The sequence below is a fragment of the Esox lucius genome, chromosome 9 (assembly GCF_011004845.1).
Source record: "Esox lucius isolate fEsoLuc1 chromosome 9, fEsoLuc1.pri, whole genome shotgun sequence".
Lineage (NCBI taxonomy): Eukaryota > Metazoa > Chordata > Actinopteri > Esociformes > Esocidae > Esox > Esox lucius.
In genome coordinates this window covers 10,511,407-10,531,502 of record NC_047577.1, presented here as the reverse complement: position 1 = coordinate 10,531,502, position 20,096 = coordinate 10,511,407, and the positions used below count along the sequence as shown (strand labels likewise).

The window sequence follows — 20,096 nt, the reverse complement described above, 5'->3', positions numbered from 1 at the left end:
CCTACAGGTGCATTAAAGAGCAGTGGATCTTAAAGTAGCTACAGTGGAAAATTACAACTGGCCTTCAAGATGTCACGACATTAAGCATTGTATCCCTAAGACACATTTATGCAATCAAATGCAAGGCAACGTGGGACTGGGACATGACTGGAATATATCGATTATTAAACAATAGCCTCTTAAGATATTCTGAGAAACAATATTCGAAGCAAGCAGGGTGCGTGCAGCAGGTTTTGTAAGACCGTGTCTACTGAAGTTAAACTGTTCATGCAACTAGAAATCTGCCATCAAGAGATTTGATCAAAGTAAACATTGCAACAGAATTTAGCCACCAGCAGAGTCCCAAATCATAGCGTCGACATTAGGTTCCATTTTGATGGACTTACAAAAATTAACGTTAGCTACTGTACAGTAGTTCGCAACCAGACTGACAAGTAGACTATCGCCCCATTACATTTTGAAAACAATGTTAACTACACGGTTGTGCTTTTCCATGTTGACAAAGCAGCGCATGCTGACGACGTAAAGCAATAAACTGATTTCTAGCAGGAAAAGCCATGTAAGTTGCCTACTATGTTACGTGGATTTACGTTTCTAGACACCTAGCTATTTAAAGTTAGCCTTCATCCACATAAAAACTAATTATATCCAGAACTTACAGAAAATTACCCGTTATCAAAGTTTTGCTGCTGACCAGCCAGCTGAGTAACGTTACCAGTCTCTTTACATAACATTCCAATCCTTGCCACTCCTTGTCATTGCCAAAGTAGCAAGGACTTAGTGTAGGCTAATAGCTACAACAGTACAGTAATAGCCAACAACATTCATGTCAAAATGTTGCTAGCTAACTGTTACAGTAACGTACTTTACAGCTGTTTTGAATGACGACACGCCTGTTCAACGTATGACTGACTTTTGAACTAACGTTGGCTATATAGTTTAATAACATTGTATTCGATCAGTCATTAGTTAACTATGTACTAAACGAACTATGTAAAACTAACGTTTGGTTAGTAACCGTCCAGTACTAGTAACTAAGTTAGTTCGTGGGCCTTCCTTACCTGGTCCATCTGACGCTGACAGCGCAGGTGAATTCAGTTTCGGTCGCTTCGAGTTGGGAGGTCCGACATCGAGCAGGTTTTCTGCCATTGTGATCTTTCGTGTGATTTATTTAATTATAATAAAAATGTGTTTAAAGAAAAATCCTGCGACGGGAAAAGTTGTTCTGACAACCTCCACTTTTATTTCACTAGTTAGCACGTTAGCAAGCAGTTAGCTCGCTAACGTTGGCTAACCTGCTAATTTTCTAATAGTGAGAGAATTTCAAAAAGGATGAAACAGCGCCCCGCTTCGCCACCGCCATTCAACCCATGATAATTCAACACCCACATTATTGTCGTTAAATAACCCTAATAAAAATGTTTCCCATGCAAAATTAAGGTTAACATGTGATAACAAAATATTCACATTAATTACTGCATTCCTGTCACATAACTAAAGTCGTTAATTTTAGACGTTGAAACAACCCATTTTGTGACGTCAAATTTCTTCATGCAAAAATCGTTCGAAGCTCCATAAAAATGCACAACTGCATACACATGATATATTCTTGCAATATTGTCCGCAAGAAGCTGTCTCTTTTCCGGCTACTCCCGGGAAAAAAAATATTGCTCCGAACGGCGATAGGTGCTCGAGCTCCGCTCTGAAGGGGAAATCAGATATACGGGGGTTTTCTCGCCGACGATGACCGATTTAATTCCCGTTTTTCTGTCAAAAAATATTTCCAAAATGATGAAAATAGTTCGTTTTCAGTGGAAGGATACCGTTAAACCTCGGTTTGGATGGTCAAGTTCCAAATAAAAAATAGTGATCTACCAAAATCCTAATTCCGATTCACGACAAGATGGCGTCTGTTGATTCCTTCGCTACAAAAAGTTTTTTTCCTTTTCAATTCCAGATAGACTGTAGACTAGAGGGGGAGGGGTCGTGCAATCACGCCCTACGTAAACCTATACAAGCATAGACCACAGAAGCTTCGAGTGCGTCACGCGAAGTTCGCAAAATACTCCGCTAGGGGCGGTAAGAGACTAAATATTATACAGCCCTGAATCATTTTTCCATTAATATCTTGGTAATATATATGCTATAGATTTTTTTTGTAATCTTCATAGTCTTCACGTGTGCGAAGGCGTTTATATAGTCAACGTAGGATCAGCATAGCAGGAACAGTTTTTGCAAGTTCATTGAACATATCCAACCATACTGAAAAGTCAGGGTCAATGTCTTATGCCTTATAGTGTTGAACAGAAACATGTTGACATAAATGGACCAAAAATGAAGAGTCCACTTAAACAAGAGTTTCTTTTTGTTTCTGTGCCTGAAACAACATTTCTCCACTACCTCTGGGGGGTTTAAATGGTCATATATGTTATTCGTGTGCTGGGCCTGGGGCCAAGATACCTCTCCATCATGCAGAATCTTTTAAAATCTAAATCCCAATTAATGCAATGTCAAACATATGTAACAGCTCTATTGATCAAAATCAGGGGCTTGAGCTATACAACAAGTATTAATATTGCGGTTGCCATGACGATCGTTGTTCAGTAGATGACCGTCACAGATGTCAATGTATTGACACAATGGCAAAATACTGCCACAAATATTGACGTTACATTCACTCTGACAGACAGACAGACACAAAACAGTTTGATATTAAAGTGTTCTGTTCGTAGTTTTTTTTTTTTTTTTCACAGAAAGTCAAATTCGAGCACATGCACATGTAGAAAAGTTAAAACAAAAATCATAAATGTGACATCAAAATACATACTACGGATATGTACATACATACACAGTGAGTGCTTTGTGCAAATGTATAGAGATTATGTTCATTGTGTTTTTAAATGATACATTGGCTATGGTTAACGTGCACAAATTACAAACATCAAACCAAATGGCACACCGACCGATTGAAAAGTAAAACAAAAGAAATAAAACACAATAACATCTCAGATCAACAAATTAAAACTCTTTGGCTTATTTCAAATATATCATTCACCCAGTGTGGAAAATAAAACCTTGGAGTTAATCTTACATAGCTAGTTTTCCATAGCAGTGGAAGAAAATGAGTGTGCAACTTAATCACTTAGCGAGTGAATTACAAACTTTTTTTGCTTGTGATGACAGTTTGAATGTGCTTTACACACCCATTAGTATTTAAAAAGGAAAAGAAAAATATATATATATATATTCTCTGCAAAAAATAAACATTTTTATCTCATATACATTACCCTCCAATACATTTCCCTTGTATAGTTCCTTTAGTGAAAGCCTGGTAAAAGGACTTACTCGGCAGGGGAAAAGACACGCAGGGTCAAACACCAGTTCAGTAAGGTCAATACTTGTTTCCCTTAATATTCACTGATCTATTTTGTGCAATGTTTGTTTGGGGCATTTGTCTCCCAGTTAGTATTATATGTGATTATTCTGCAAGGTTAAGCTGGCGGGGAGTGTGGCTTGTAACACCAGAATTTCGGGTTTCATTCCTGGGACTGCACATACATGAAATTAATGCACTCATGACTACATTGCTTTGGATAAAGACATCAACTAAATGGCATGTGTTATTACATTACTTGAATTATGTCAAATTCAGCTCAAATAGGCTCAGAAAATCTTTATCCATGTCATGAAAGCTAACATGCAAACCCTACAGTTGGTAAGGACTGACAATATACAGGGACAGAATTCAATGATGAATAGTGGGAGTTTATAGGGGAAAGAAGTTGTACTGAAAAGCACGTGCCCACACGCGCACACACGCACACACAAATGTAGATGCACATATCAGGTGTGAAAATCACACAAACAAGCAAAGTCATTCCTTCCTTTTCATCACTCCTTCTCGTCCTCCATTTTGACCAGACAGCACAGAGTCCGAGACAGGTTAATTCATCCTTTTATTCCTTTTGATTTTTGTATTCATGACGCAGGTGTTCCAGGTGTGGGTCTTCGAAGACGGGTGGTGTGCCCGTATCCCTCCCCTCTGCTCGTTAGTTCCCTTTGCAAAAATATAGGCCCTTAGTTACCAGTCTTGGTTACGGTGCCCTTTCAATGCTCAAAACAAATTGCTACAGTACTCTGTCTCTGAACTCACTGCACAGACAACTGAGAACTATAAACCAAATAGGTGGATGGTTGCAGGTTATTATGGTCTGCTCACCAGGAAGAGCAACTATGGCTTTTCAAATCTGCCCAAGTCATAGTCAATCACACTAAAGATCAACATTCCTGTGATTAATAATATAAACACTGAGTGGAATTAACAGATCTTTTCATTGGCAAACTCACATTGAAAATATACTCTAACTGCGTTGATTAATTTCATATGCTTATATTATTTATCTGTGAAATTGGTCTAATAGCCCACTTTCTTTTTCCTTGCTCTAATTGGATCTCCCTGCAGTTCCACGTATACCCAAAGCCCAGCTCTAGGATCACGGCAGACTCTATCTGAGCCCAAAACAGGAATCAAAATGCTGAACTGAACCTAGATCCTCACCTTTTCTCTTTAAAAGATATTCACACAGATATACATTTTGTGTAAGTCACAAAAGTGTCCGAGCTACATATTGATACCCAACAGACCCTTTCTTTCAGAAGTAAAAGCTTGAGTAGAAAAGAGGAAAAGGCAGGAAGAAAGAAACCATTTGAAAAGCGAGGGAGCATGGGTAGGAAACCTTGTCCAAATTAACCTACACAGGAAATCAGACAGAGAAAAAGATAAAAGATAAAAAGCAAGAAAGAAAGCAAATGGATATTTTCTCTGAACATGAGATGCAGTTGTAACTGCACACAAAAACGATTTATAATTTCCACAAACACATCATCATCATTATCTTCACCATCATCATCCTCATACAAAACACAAAAAGAAAAAAAAATGAAATACAGTCTATCATACTTTTTTAGGCACTACAACAAATTAGCTCTGCGAAAAAAAATTAACAAAACATAGGTTGCATTGCAGCCAAATAATTCAATGAAAGTGGCACATTTAAAGTACATTATTACAGTAGCGCCTATCTCAAGGAGAGGCTGTGACTGGAGGAAAGGTTAAATGTCCCACTTCTCAAAACCAGCATGTCACACCAACCTGAAGGCGGCTGTGATAAACCCGCAGTTGAATCTGGAGTCAGTCAAACAAAATCGTTTTTGTGGCAACAAATACATCAGATAGAAACGTCCTACTAAGTTGAGTTTGCATGTTAATATACATTAATATACATAACCGGTTGTAATATAAACTGGTTCAACTGATTTCTGTTCCTCATAGTTCATGCCATAATTACATATACACACAGTGGATATTAAAAGTCTACACACTCTTAGAAAATACAGCTTTTGTTTAAGTAAAGGCTGAAATCGAGATAAATAATGTCAGAAAGGTTTTCACCGTTCATAACATCTATTAACCAACAATATTGAAGTGAAAAACAAATGGTTAATTTCCCAGATTTTTTTAAAACAGCAATGCCTTGATTGCAGAAGTGTACAGACCCCTATACTAATACTTTGTGGAAGCACCTTTTGCTTGAATTACTGCAGTAAGTCTGTTTGGGTAGGTTTACCAACGTAGCACGCCTTAATCTATCAATGTTTTCCAACTAATCGTTGCAGTTGAGTTCAAGCTCATTAAATTTGTGAGGGGATCTCCTGTTTGCACAAGAAATATCTTAAAAACTGGAGCTATTCATTGTCCCCTTCATCTTGAACAGAGCCCCTGTCCATTCTGAAAAGAAGCAGCCCCATAGCATAATGCTGCCGCCACCACATATGACAGTAGGCACTGTGTAATTTGGATAATAAGCTAAGTTGGCTTTGTGCCAAATATATATTTCAAAATTCATGCCGAATATTGTCCTTGGAAGATGCTGGGTGAAAAAGGATCTGACATGATTTGTAAGGATTTCACCATTTACATAAAAAGCTACATTTTCAATAAGGGTGTGCAGACATTTGATATTTACTGTATTATCCCTTTAAAAAAAAAAAGATCTTCAATTAGTCAATGGTAGCCTTAATAATATATGATTGTCACTCACAGCTAATGCTTTTTTAAAGTGCATTCCCATTTTCATTATTACCAAATAGTCCCTTTAACACCCTACTATTCCCATAAACTATATCTGGATGTGCGCTTGTTAAGTGAATCTACTATACACCTTAATACAGAGTGCCACTGTCATGTATCTGCTCGGTTTTCTGACCATGAAGAATGCTTAATACATGTTACAACACAATTTGGCAGTTCCCATTGTGGAAGTGTCAGAACACCATCGAGGGCTGGTCGGGTACACGCTGTGTGCGACACATTGAGGAGAAATGTTTTGACCAGTTAAACTCTCGAACAGCCTCTTTATTTGTTAAACTGGCTTCCTGGAAACGTGGGCCTAAAACGAGGTGTTCTGGAGATAAGCCCTGTGTGGGGTTTCTAATTAGTGTCCGGCTTCAGCACATGCAGTATATGAACACTGTAAGCCCTCATCTAACAGCAGAAACACTTGCAGCTTTTTTCATTCCCTTTTTCTACCAAGAATTCTCAGCTTTTTAGCCATGATCCTACACTGTCCGTGACTTAATTAATTTCCCTTTAGGGTCAGGTGAAAAGGCTACAATTACAAAGGGAAAAACAATATATGGCACAAACATTAATGGTATAATAAAATGAATTGCATTAAAAAATGTGTGTAATAAAAGAACCACAGCATCATCGGTAATCTAGGTAAAAAAAAAAAAAAAAGCCATGCTTAAGATTGTTTCACCTTTTTGTGTTTTTGTTCGATTAATGACTTGTTCATTGACGGTTCTTGTCCTGTAGGCACTTCTTTACAAATCGAACAAAATTAAGAACACTAAAATCAACAACAAAAACCCGGTCCCCCTTCCTCCTCCATCCTATAGTGCCCCACTGTGCTCAACACAGACCCCCCCCCCACCCCACCCCACCCCCCCACCAAAGCAAAAAAACAAACATAGAAAAGTGATGAGCCCTCATGGTATGACTGTTTCTGACAGGGGAAACATTTCAGCGGGAGAACTCACACGTCTGGGTTCAGAAAGTCGATCTACAGGTTAGGGGGAAAACACCCTGTCCACCATCCTAACGAAACTGCATCTTTAGCAACTCAGCTCAAGAGGCCGCTGATGGGCCTCACCAACATAGACTATCAGAGTAGGGGTGCCGATTCAGGATCAGTTTTAAAAATCATAATGTCATACGGGCAAAGGGGGGGACCTGATCCTAAATCAGCACTTGATGGATCAAAGGCGGGAGGTGAAATCCTCCTTGTTGAGCTTTGTCAGCTCATTAGCCCCCTCTTCCTCCTCCTCATCTTCCTCTTCCTCCTCAGGCCGTGCCAGACTACAGGGCACAAGTTCTGGGTCAACGTCCAGGGTGAGGGGGTGAGGGAGGAGTCCAGCCCAAGTGTGGGGGGATCCAGTGGGTGTTACCCACCCGCCTCTCGGCCCGCTAGGATTGGCCACGCCTGGCTCATGCCCTAGTCCGGGAGCTCCCAGGGGTCCAAGGGAGGAGTGTTCGGGGGTGTGCGTGGAGGATATGGGGGGAGGACTACGAGAGGAAGACGAGGGACAGAGAGCTGGAACGTCGGTGCCTGCATTTGGCCCCGTCTTTATCGGGACGTCTCCGGGCCCCTTGGGTCCAAAAGCCAGCTGTGATCTGAGCCCTGGCTCAGTCAATAGCTGCCCTCCGCTATCAGCGCTCCTGGGATAAAGGAAGGTCCTCATTTCACCTTTGCCCTTTACGTTGACGGTACCACGGTAGTCAAACTCTAAACCCAATCCGCTCAACGCGGTGTGGCTCTCCTCGCTCACCTGAACCCGACACTCGACCCCGGTGGAGTCCATGCGACTGGCGATGTTCACAGTGTCTCCCCAGATGTCGTAGAGCAATTTGGTCGTGCCAATCACCCCCGCCGTGAGGGGGCCGTGGTTGAACCCGATGCGGAGTTTGAACCCGAAGCCCAACATGTTCTTGTTGAAGTCGTCCAAGACGCCCATCATCTCCAGGGCGAAGTCAAACAGCGCCCTCAGGTGGTTGGAGTGGGGGTGAGAGTCGTCGACGCACTGCTGCGCATTCAGCCCAGACGCCGCCATGTACGTGGCGCCAATCGTCTTGATCTTCTCCACGTTGGCGAAGTCCGGCTTCCGTAGCAACTCGTCAAAGTCGCCGATGAGTTCATTCAGCACTCTGTAGCACTCCTTCCCGCCTTCGTAGCTTTCCTCGTAGAATTCGGAAAAGTTGACGATGCTGGCGAAGATGACTCCGGCGTTGTCGTGGTTTTTGGAATAACTCTGCGTCACCTTCAGTTGCTCAGAGACATGGAAGGGGATGATGTTGCCTAGCAACCAGTCAGCCTGGTCCCGCATGGTCTGGATGTTGTCGCGGTGCTTGTCGGCCTCCACGTTGCCGTGGTAATGGAGGCGGTAGCTGACCTCAAACTCACGGTTCAGGACCCACACCAGCAGGAGGAGGAGGAAGTAGGCGAGGACCGCTTCTGGGACCAGCAGATTCAGCAGTGTAACTGGGACCGTCGGGATAGAGTCTGGACCTGATTCTCTCTGAGTGGACCGCGCAACACTGGTGAGGTTGGTGAGGTTACTGAAAGACAGACAGACAGAGAGAGAGAGAGAGAGAGAGAGAGGCATGGAAAGGGTTAGACAGAAAGAGAGAGGGAGGCATGGAAAGGGTTTGACAGAAAGAGAGAGGGAGATAACAGAGTGGGTGTAGAAAGAGAGTGAGGGAGAAGAACACAAGACAGATGGATGGACGAACAGGTCACAAACATTCAGTTGTTTAGTTCAGATGTTGTTGGTTAATTTATTCAGCAAACACAAACACATGCGCATATGCGCGCAGACGCGCACGCACGCACACAGGATAATGATCAGCTGTTTCCCATGGACAACACTCTCTGGTCGTGCCCTGCCTATCATGCGGTGCAACACCCCCTGACACGCCCCTACAGCAACATCACACTCTCCATCATCCATGTGGAAATCATCCAGTCCGGAGCAGAATTTAGTATGTCACAGCAATCTCTAACTTCACCTGGTCTCCCCCGTGGGCTGAGCTAACCCACGGCCCGTGCCAAGAGAACCAGCTAGCCAATCGGACTCTTTCGGGCTGCATCTCAACAGGCCTCCAGTTGCCTAGACAGGGTAGTGCCCTGCTTTGAATCCTAGTGAGCTCAGAAGGAATAGCCTGCCGATTGGGATGAAGCCACTGACACCGCTGCCGACATTTAGCTGTTACGGTTACATCAGCAAGATGAGAAAAGGGAGAAGAGGGAGGAGGGAGGGAGAGAGAGAACACTGAGAAAGAAAAACAAAGAGAGGGAGAGACGGCAAAGGAGGCAGATACAGAAGGGAGAGAGAGACAGACTGAGAGGGAAGGAGAAAGACTGAGGTAGAAAGAGGGAGCAAGGAGAGGGGAAGAATAAGATAAAGAGAAAGACACACGCTCCTCTCTCCTTTCACCTCCCGTCACCCCACCAAATGTCACTCATCCATCAACATTCTGCGTTTCCACGGCAACACTCACCCCATCCCCAGAGAGCTGTCATTACTGGAGCTGCAAGACACAGTGAGTCCCATCAGTGACTCCCATCAGTGACTCCCATCAGTGACCCACTCACACACACTTAAAGCTGATTAATTCATCGCAACCTCACAGTGACTTCTCTCAGTGACTCCCATCAGTGACTCCCATCAGTGACTCACGCACACTACAAACTCACTGATTCATATCAAGCTCTCATGACTCCTGTGTGTTGGAACAGCACAGTGACTCCAATCAGTGACTCACACACAAACACTTCAAGCCGATGGATTCATATCAACCTCTCAGAATGACTCCTGTGCATTGGATCAGCCCAGTGATTAAACCCTTGGCCATTGACAGCCAGGCTGCCAAACTCATTCATTTCCCCTTTTGACGTGAGGGAGAAAGAGGTACGGACCAGTGAGATACAGCGTCATCTATCTACTATTCCATCACAAAATAGTGCACATTTTAATTCAACAATCGTCAACCTTTTATTAACTATAAACATTCAGTCTTGGAAATGACGACTCCTAATGTTGACTGTGATTTACGTGACTATAGTGACTGTTGTAACTCACCCTGCTAACATGTGTTTGTTTTTCTAAAACCAGGATCGCATACACACACACACACACACACACACAAGCTGCGGTACTCACCTTGTCCTGTTGAGGGGGCTATAGAGCAGCACTAGCAGAGCTACGCCGGCAGCAGTGGCCAGCGCCGAACGCATCCAGAAACTCAGCTGGCAGAAGTTGCAGTACTGAATGATGGCTATCGTCACTGCACAGCACAGAAACATGGTTACCTGGACGAGGGAGTCCGGACACACACAGACACACACAGACACAGTGTGTTAGAGCACAGACATGACATGCAGTTGCACACAAGTATTCACACACGATGGTACTATGTTGACCAGAACCGGCCCACATGTCCGGGCCATTGTCTATACCGAGTGCACATATCCACACCGTAATCCCCAGGTCAGCAGTTGGTCAAAAGATGTAGGATTTTTAGCAGCGAACTAATGCTTTCTATTTTAATTAGATCAGCCATTTAGCAGACTCTCTTCTCCAGAGTGACTTACAGTTCAGCCCATTTATCTTTAGATAGACTGGTAAGGACAGGTGACAGATCTAAGACAGACAGGTGAGGGAAAGTGATACATCTAAGACAGACAGGTGAGGGAAAGTGATACATCTAAGACAGACAGGTGAGGGAAGGTGATACATCTAAGACAGACAGGTGAGGGAAGGTGATACATCTAAGACAGACAGGTGAGGGAAGGTGATACATCTAAGACAGACAGGTGAGGGAAGGTGATACATCTAAGACAGACAGGTGAGGGAAGGTGATACATCTAAGACAGACAGGTGAGGGAAGGTGATACATCTAAGACAGACAGGTGAGGGAAGGTGATACATCTAAGACAGACAGGTGAGGGAAGGTGATACATCTAAGACAGACAGGTGAGGGAAGGTGATACATCTAAGACAGACAGGTGAGGGAACGTGATACATCTAAGACAGACAGGTGAGGGAAGGTGATACATCTAAGACAGACAGGTGAGGGAACGTGATACATCTAAGACAGACAGGTGAGGGAAGGTGATACATCTAAGACAGACAGGTGAGGGAAGGTGATACATCTAAGACAGACAGGTGAGGGAAGGTGATTGATCTAAGACAGACAGGTGAGGGAAGGTGACTGATCTAAGACAGACAGGTGAGGGAAGGTGATACATCTAAGACAGACAGGTGAGGGAAGGTGATTGATCTAAGACAGACAGGTGAGGGAAGGTGACTGATCTAAGACAGACAGGTGAGGGAAGGTGACTGATCTAAGACAGACAGGTGAGGGAAGGTGATTGATCTAAGACAGACAGGTGAGGGAAGGTGACTGATCTAAGACAGACAGGTGAGGGAAGGTGATTGATCTAAAATATTTTTCCTCAACAAAGTAGTTATCAGTCAGTGCAAAAAGTAAATGACAAGCACAAGCCTTCATATGTGTCCTCAGCCTCCCTGCATCCTTCTCTTCCTCCCTATCTATTTAATATCGGTGTACATCTTTCTCCTCTCCCATCTACCACAGACCTCTGCTCTCTCCATCCACCCCCTCTCTCCATCCATGCTGCTCTCCCTCCATGTCCATCCCTTTTTCCCCACCTTCCCTCCATCCATCCCTCCCTCCCTCCCTCCCTCTGTTAGCCTTTCCTTATCATGCTTCCATTCTGCTCTGTATTCCTATCTCTTCATCTCTCTTCTACCTCCAACCACCCCTTCGTCCCCCCCCCCCCCTCTCTCTCGTCCCCCCTCTCTCTCGTCCCCCCTCTCTCTCTCTCTCTCTCTCTCTCTCGCTCTCTCCATCCCCTCAGTGTTATCCTCTTTGTGTGTTATTGCCTCTTAATATCTTCAAAGGCAGACACTCCAGTCTAATTACTCACTCCCTTAGGATTACTACTTTGATCTGTCAGTGTGTGTGTGTGTGTGTGTGTGTATGTCTGTCTGTCTGTCTGTCTGTGGGTGTGTGTCTGTATGTCTGTCTGTCTGTGTGTGTCTGCCCTTAGGCGAGAAGGGGAGAAATTCTTGAAAAACAAGATATCAAAACACACCAGCTGAGCCTTGTGAGAAGTCAAGACATCACTGCATCGAGAGAGGCTCCCTACTTTCTGTGGACTCGGGTCTAAAGCAGTGAACTGCGCAGGGAATAGGGGTGTCATTTGTGAAGAACAGGTCTGGGAACAGCACTGGGTCCAGGTAGTGACTCAGAGGTTTCGGGGAAAGAACGCTGTGTTAGGAGCATGTCGGGGCCAAGACGGTCTTCTCCTGAAGTTATGGACTCCAGAGGGGTATGTCAATAACCAGCGTGCCAAGGTCCACAAGCGTAAGCCCTCTGCATTTTCCACCATCCGTTTCTCTCCCCGGGAACGATTGATCAGCGCAGAAGTCTCCTGGATAAGGGCTACCCGGGGGGGGGCCCCGGGGAAGGTGTGGAGCCCCCCAGTCCTACACGCCTCCACCCAATTTCCCCTTGACTCAGTGTGTCACAGGCACCAGTCTTACCTGTATGGGTGGGTGGAGGCTGCAGGCCAGGTGCGAGAACACAGACACAGCGGGAAGTGACACCAGCACCGCACCGATCACGTGGCGCGAGAGCCACCCAGACGCCACCCTCAGCAGAGTCCGGGTGCAGCTCATCACGTTGTCCAGGTAGAACGCCATCCTGGGGGGGGGGGAGAGACCATGAGGAGTCTAATCGGAACAGATGCACAAGGCTCACGACGTCTTTGCTTGACAACCCCAGCCACCTCACCGTATGGACAGCACCAGGGAGACCAGCTCCAACAGGCCAGCCACCGCGGCCAATCCCAGGGCGGTCGCCGGTAGGGTCTCCATGACGCCCAGGGTAACCAGGAAGCAGGCCAGGGTGAGGGCGAGAAAGACGGAGCAGGAGAGGAGGACGTCCAGGAAGGAGCTGAAGGTGGGGCTGGCGAAGGTCTGAACCGGGGCCTGGGTCTCCACCTGAAAGGGTCAGAGAGAGAGGTCACACACCTTACAACAGGGTTGGAGGATAATGGGAGACATGAAGACAGGGGGGAGGGGGAACATGGTTAGACGTGTTTCAACCGGTTTGAACCAGACTGCACTACCTCAGTTGAACCAGCAGGGGACTTTGTGTGATTTGTTCCACATTGCCTGTTGGAAAAATATCCTTGTGCGTGTATTCTCGAAAACCAGAAACAGCTTCAAACAGACCTCTTCTCCTAGCTGTAATGGTAGTCTCCAGAGGAGTGTGTGATTCTGTGTGTGTGTCTCCATAGATGTGTGTGTGTGTACCTCCTCCTGGTAACTGATGCGGTAGGCTGTCTCCAGAGGTGTGTGTGTGTGTACCTCCTCCTGGTAACTGATGCGGTAGGCTGTCTCTAGGGGTGTGTGTGTGTGTGTGTGTACCTCCTCCTGGTAACTGATGCGGTAGGCTGTCTCCAGAGGTGTGTGTGTGTGTGTGTGTACCTCCTCCTGGTAACTGATGCGGTAGGCTGTCTCCAGAGGTGTGTGTGTGTGTACCTCCTCCTGGTAACTGATGCGGTAGGCTGTCTCTAGGGGTGTGTGTGTGTGTGTGTACCTCCTCCTGGTAACTGATGCGGTAGGCTGTCTCCAGAGGTGTGTGTGTGTGTGTGTGTACCTCCTCCTGGTAACTGATGCGGTAGGCTGTCTCTAGGGGTGTGTGTGTGTGTGTGTACCTCCTCCTGGTAACTGATGCGGTAGGCTGTCTCTAGGGGTGTGTGTGTGTGTGTGTGTACCTCCTCCTGGTAACTGATGCGGTAGGCTGTCTCTAGGGGTGTGTGTGTGTGTGTGTGTGTACCTCCTCCTGGTAACTGATGCGGTAGGCTGTCTCCAGAGGTGTGTGTGTGTGTGTGTACCTCCTCCTGGTAACTGATGTGGTAGGCTGTCTCCAGAGGTGTGTGTGTGTGTGTGTACCTCCTCCTGGTAACTGATGTGGTAGGCTGTCTCTAGGGGTGTGTGTGTGTGTGTGTGTGTACCTCCTCCTGGTAACTGATGCGGTAGGCTGTCTCCAGAGGTCGCTCCAGGAAGTTGAGGCTCAGCTTGTTGATGGGCGGTTTGAAGAAGTAGTCTTTCATCAGACTGCAGGGAGGACAGTAGAAGTAGGAGGGTTACCCTTTGGTGACTGTCAACAGAACACACAGCGCCGACCCGACCAGACATACCAGTTCCTGGTATATTTAAGGCAATTATTCCCGAGGAGGCGTGGCCAATATACCACAGCTAACGGCTGCTCCTCATTCCGTCTAGCTGAGTGAGTGTGCCCAGGGTTTGTTTAAGGTGACACTGTGGCTGTCGTGCACCAGGCAGAGGGGTCTACTTCCCCGGGCCAGCAGGAGCCAAACTCCCGGTTTGACATGTGGTTTTGAATGTTTCCACTCTCGCCAATGGAGAACTGCTATTGAACTATGCCACAGCTTTTAAACCAATCAGCCTACCAGGTTTGAACCACCAGATTTATGATGCCTGAAATACCGCAGATTTCAGCCAGTCACGCATCCAGGACCCAAACTACCCAGTTGATAATTGCTTCAATCAAGTCTTCTAGGGTCAGATTTGGATCATAAATTGCTCTGTAAAACCCACGCCTTACCATGTTACTTGATTCAGCTCCCCTGAACTGGTTTGGGGTTAGTTAACCCTTTGGCGCGTACGATCACACTGGTGTGATCAATCTAGAGTGGTCCCTGGAGCGTACGATCACACCGGTGTGATTAGAACGTCATGTTTAGAACGCACCATTAGCATACCTAGCTACAAGTAACGTAACAATGGCTGGTAAAACCGCGCTATTATTTACTCACATTTAGCTCAAACAGTGTTTATAACTTTATTTCCTGATTGTAATTGTTTCAAGACCATACTATGATATTAACCAGGTAGAAAGCATTCAAATCGGGACAAGAAGTGTTAGTTACGTACCAACAGACAGCCAACACTAATGCACAAAAACGAATTATATTAGCGACTACTACCGATCAAAACCATTGCAAAAACTTTCTAGAAGTTACGTTCCCCGTTGTATGCATTTTATATAGTTTATTCATTTTCACTGCACTGAATAACTGGTCACGATTTGTTAGCTAGCAGGCAGCTGACGTTTGCTAGCGGTTAGCTGACGTTTTCTAGCTAGCTACAGTAATAAATCAACCAACTTTTGCAGCTCTTAGAATTCGAGTCAACGAGAGAAGCTTGCAATGCAATGCATGTAGTGTTCCTTACCTAGCAAGGTGACTGTTCAAATGCTGGCATGAGTTCAAATGCTGCAGAGTACTGAAGTCACGTGCAAAAAAACTCACGCTGGGGGGTCGGTAAGGAATATTTGAAACTCACGCGTGAAAAGGTTAATCCCTGTCTAGACCTCATTTCTGGTCTAGACCTCATTTCCGGTCTAGACCTCATTTCCAGTCTAGACCTCATTTCCAGTCTAGACCTCACTTCCTGTCTAGACCTCACTTCCTGTCTAGACCTCACTTCCTGTCTAGAACTCACTTCCTGTCTAGACCTCACTTCCTGTCTAGAACTCACTTCCTGTCTAGACCTCACTTCCTGTCTAGACCTCACAAGCGTTCATCATGAAAACCAAATGCAACTTAGTTTTTCCTCACCTGTCCTCCTTGATGACATCCACAAAATGGACGTCACTCTTCTCCCTGAAGTTCTTGGAGCGTATAGGGATGAGGGCCGAGTGGTCCATACCCCCTGGCCCCGACCCTCCCGGACCCCCCACACCCAGGCTTGTACCCGTCCCTGTGCCCGCACCGGTGTTCTTCTCTTTCTCCTGGAGCATGTCGCACAGGGAGCTCTGGCTGGCCCTCACGGGGTCCTCCAGGGGAGGGCTGAGGATTCCATTCAAAGCCCTTGGGCTACGACCTGGTGCAAACTACAGAATAAGGAGAGAGGGAGAGAGAGGAGAATAAGACAGTTGTTCTTTCAATTAATTTCTGGGGGCTCCTCTGTACTCAGCCAGGTGTCAGTGCCAGCCTGCCCTCTTACCTTCGCAATATTTGATTTGTGTTCATCCTGGCATCCATTGAGTCCCGCCCCCTCCTCATTTTGATCTCCAATCACACTCCAGGTCACACAAGGACCGGCGGCGCCCCCAGGGATAAGGTCAGGGGTGTGGGGGCGAGGGCAGGGGGTCAGGAAGTCCTGGGAGCAGCCACACTGAGCATGCTCCAACTTCCTCCCAGAGATCAGGTAGGTCTTCATCCCTAAGCAGAAAACTCACACGTCACTAGCTATACACACAGACAGACATACATCCACAAGGACACACAAACTCCTAACTAAAGACAGAGCTTAACTCTCACAACGCTCCGCTCTCTCTCCCCCGGCCTCATATTCGACTCCGCTATAAAACCCTTTAGGAAAGCCGTTGTGATGGTCAGGTTGTGGAATCGAGTCGGCAGGCAGACTGGCTGACCGATTCATCCGCCAACTTGGGGGGAGGATAGACCCACAGAAGACAAGACGAGGGGGGAGGATAGACCCACAGAAGACAAGACGTGAGGGGAGGACAGACCCACAGAAGACAGACGTGGGGGGAGGACAGACCCACAGAAGACAGACGTGGGGGGAGGACAGACCCACAGAAGACAGACCTGGGGGGAGGACAGACCCACAAAAGACAGACGTGCAACCCCTGAAGTCATCCATGGATGATTAACAGGCGACTGTTTGGCTGGTCTGCAGTGGCCGGCGTGTTAGCACAGCTGTTGGGTCAACAGGGACGTACGCAACACCCTGGACTACTGCTGTGGAGTTGGCCAACCGCCAGTCCCTATCAGCCCGATAGCGAACGCTATCTAAACCCACCGCAGGTATCTCACAGGTCAAACACATACCGATTGTCGGTGCACCAATGTTGAACAAAGCGCCCCCTTTGATGAAGATCACACGGTAAGCCCGGCGAAAATGATCTACGTATCGAGTATTGACAAACTACCAAACGGTCCGAGCCGCCTGACATTTCCAGCTAGCCGTGGAGGAGGCATGCGGTGCTGATCTGTTCTGCTGCAGCCATACCAGCCAGCTGTCATGACGATGGGGGGCTCATTTGGTTACACTAGCTAGTGATAGTGATTCAAACAATGAAGGCACAGTGAGCCATGTGTTACGTTTGTCGGTGTCTGGCTGTCTGTGTCTGCCTGTGTGTGTTGTTGGTCCGTGTCCGTCTGTGTTGTCAGTATGTGTGCGCGTGATCCGGATGAATGTGTCAAAAGCTTGCAAAATCTGACAAGTTGCTCCCCGTGTGATTTTTCTGCCCAATCCCCACTAGGGGAAAAGAAACATTGGGCTCACAGGAACATTTACAAATGGGCGTAGTGTTAGGATTGGGATTCCCTTTAGGTTTAGGCATTACTGGTTAGTGTTTTGGTTAAACTAACTAAGCTGTAGATGTTCCACCTGGCTGTCCTAAAATGCATGGAGTAACTGCAACATGTATCTGTAAGATCACTGAAATGTAAATGGGATGTAAATTGGGGAATTGCAGCAAAGGCTTCTGGGAACTAGTTCCCTGTTCTAATGCAAATGTTCTCCAATGTTGTTCATTAATGAACCGTGTGTCTAATTACCTTGTTAGCCCATTAACCTCTTCTCCCATCCTCTCTTTCTTTCTCTCACTCACCCTCTCTCTTCTTCTTTCTCTTTCCCATATCTCTCCACACTCTTGTCTACTCCTGTTTGTTTCATTCGCTCTTCCAGGTAATCAGTTACTTTCTCTTGTCTTTCTCTATCTTGCTTTCCTATTTACCTCTAATTCTCTCCCCCCACTACTCTATTCTACTGTATTGCTTCTTTGTATTCTAATCCACTCTGCCCTTCTCAACTCCATTCTAATCTTTTCTACTCTGCTGTATTCTATTCTATTCTACCCTATTAAACTCTGCTCTATTGTTGTGTAGCTACATCAGTCATTGTGTAGCACTGGTATTATACCGAACAACACACTTAATATAATCATCTATTCTATTCTAGCCTGTCTGGGACTCGCTGCCCCTGGTGGTCTGTGTGTGTGTGTGTGTGTGTGTGGGCCAGTGAACAGAGACACCACAGTGTGAGAAACTGCAGCAGGAAGTGAATGGAGAGTATTATAACAGTGGGCAACACAACCTACACACATTCACACACTTCAGCAGGCAACCCCCCCCCCCCCCCCCCCCCCCCCCCCCGCCCACACACACACACACATAGTTTCGACGAGGACACCATGAAAAACCAGGAAAGGAACCAGGCAAGCCTAGTTCAGCTGGTCTGCAATTAAAAGTGATAAAAGGTGTTGCCCTCACGGGATTTGAACCTGGGTTCTGTGTCTTTAACCACTACCCCATGCTGGCAATGTCTGAATGTTTCGCTAGACAGCATTAAGCATTATGTTAAACCGACTAATGTTTCTTATTAAGTTTGCCTCCATCACAAATAGCATCTACGAACTGTATGGCTTTTGCCACTGGCCGTTTTAACAGCTTATTAGTCAGTAACCGGCTTACTAGTATCTAACTTACTGGAATAGACGTAATGCATGTGTGTTGTGTTTCAGTGTGTCTATGCGTGGTGTGTGTGTGTGTGTGTGTGTGTGTGTGTGTGTGTGTGTGTGTGTGCGTATGGATCACTTTCAGGGTTGAAAGGATGACATGTTTTAGTTTGAATGCACCTGATGGATTCTATTGATTTTGTACAATACACAGGCTGGGATCATCTGAGGACACACACACGAGTCTCAGAAACAGACCCACACACAGACACACACACACACACACACACAGACAGACCCACAAGCTTTATCGGCTACAGCTGCTGGAGAGACAGATATAGACATAAGCAGAAACAATGGCTGGATTATTACCAACAGGACCAACTGAACCCTGTTGGTAACCTGCAGGAGGGACCAATTTAACCCCTCCTGCAGGTTACCAACAGAACCTACTGAATCCACTCCTGCAGGTTACCAACAGAACCTACTGAATCCACTCCTGCAGGTTACCAACAGAACCTACTGAATCCACTCCTGTAGGTTACCAACAGAACCTACTGAATCCACTCCTGTAGGTTACCAACAGAACCTACTGAATCCACTCCTGTAGGTTACCAACAGAACCTACTGAATCCACTCCTGTAGGTTACCAACAGAACCAATTTAACCCCTCCTGCAGGTTACCAACAGAACCAACTTAACCCCCTCCTGCAGGTTACCAACAGAACCCATCTAACCCCTCCTGCAGGTTACTAACAGAACCAACTTAACCCCCTCCTGCAGGTTACCAACAGAACCAATTTAACCCCCTCCTGCAGGTTACCAACAGAACCAAGTTAACCCCTCCTGCAGGTTACCAACAGTAACAACTTAACCCCCTTCAGGTTACCAACAGTAACAACTTAACCCCCTTCATGTTACCAACAATCACAAGTTAAACCTCCCCATGTGTTCCCTCTCTCTCTCCCTCCTTCTCCCTCTGTTTATCCATCTCTTTATTCTGACCCAAAGGCCTTGAGTAGAAAATAGTCCAAACTCCAAAATCCTAAAAACAATGTGTGTTGAGTGAAGGAGAAAGATAGCAGGAGGCAGAGAGGAAGGGGAGTGAAGGGGGTGTAGAGAGGGAGCAGACAGGGAGGACATGAGGGGCATCTGTGCCAGGTGACTGTAGGCAAGCCTGTTGGCAGTGGGAAAGACAGACACAAGGAGGGAGAGGCTGAAATATTGAGGGGGACAGATTATAAAGCGATGACAGAGGCTGAAATACTGTGGGGGAGAAGTGGTAAAAGGGATGAGAAAAGCTGGTATATTGTGGGGGAGACGTGGTAAAAGGGATGAGAAAAGCTGATATATTGTGGGGGAGATGTGGTAAAAGGGATGAGAAAAGCTGAAATATTGTGGGGGAGACGTGGTAAAAGGGATGAGAAAG

The 20,096-nt window shown here is 46.1% G+C and overlaps 2 protein-coding genes across 4 annotated transcripts in view; both read right to left on the bottom strand.

Annotated features, from left to right (window-relative positions):
• Nucleotides 1–1,961, bottom strand: part of crebbpa (CREB binding protein a) — a 47,350-nt gene extending 45,389 nt beyond the window's left edge. For both annotated transcript variants that reach the window (XM_010872740.4, XM_010872741.4), the window contains exon 1: nt 1,062–1,961. In XM_010872740.4, the coding sequence (XP_010871042.2) occupies nt 1,062–1,149 (88 nt within the window). In that variant the 5' untranslated portion in view covers nt 1,150–1,961. The remainder of the gene's footprint in view (nt 1–1,061) is intronic.
• A 5,053-nt stretch (nt 1,962–7,014) lies between these two features.
• adcy9 (adenylate cyclase 9) overlaps nt 7,015–20,096 on the bottom strand; it is a 31,617-nt gene continuing 18,535 nt past the window's right edge. The window contains exons 5-12 of one of the 2 annotated variants that reach the window (XM_029122321.2): nt 16,186–16,403; nt 15,798–16,072; nt 14,169–14,271; nt 12,941–13,149; nt 12,691–12,850; nt 10,282–10,430; nt 9,620–9,649; nt 7,015–8,677 (exon numbers count right to left, since the gene is read on the bottom strand). In XM_029122321.2, the coding sequence (XP_028978154.2) occupies nt 7,321–8,677; nt 9,620–9,649; nt 10,282–10,430; nt 12,691–12,850; nt 12,941–13,149; nt 14,169–14,271; nt 15,798–16,072; nt 16,186–16,403 (2,501 nt within the window). In that variant the 3' untranslated portion in view covers nt 7,015–7,320. The remainder of the gene's footprint in view (nt 8,678–9,619; nt 9,650–10,281; nt 10,431–12,690; nt 12,851–12,940; nt 13,150–14,168; nt 14,272–15,797; nt 16,073–16,185; nt 16,404–20,096) is intronic. The other variant, XM_029122322.2, reaches the window with a different exon arrangement.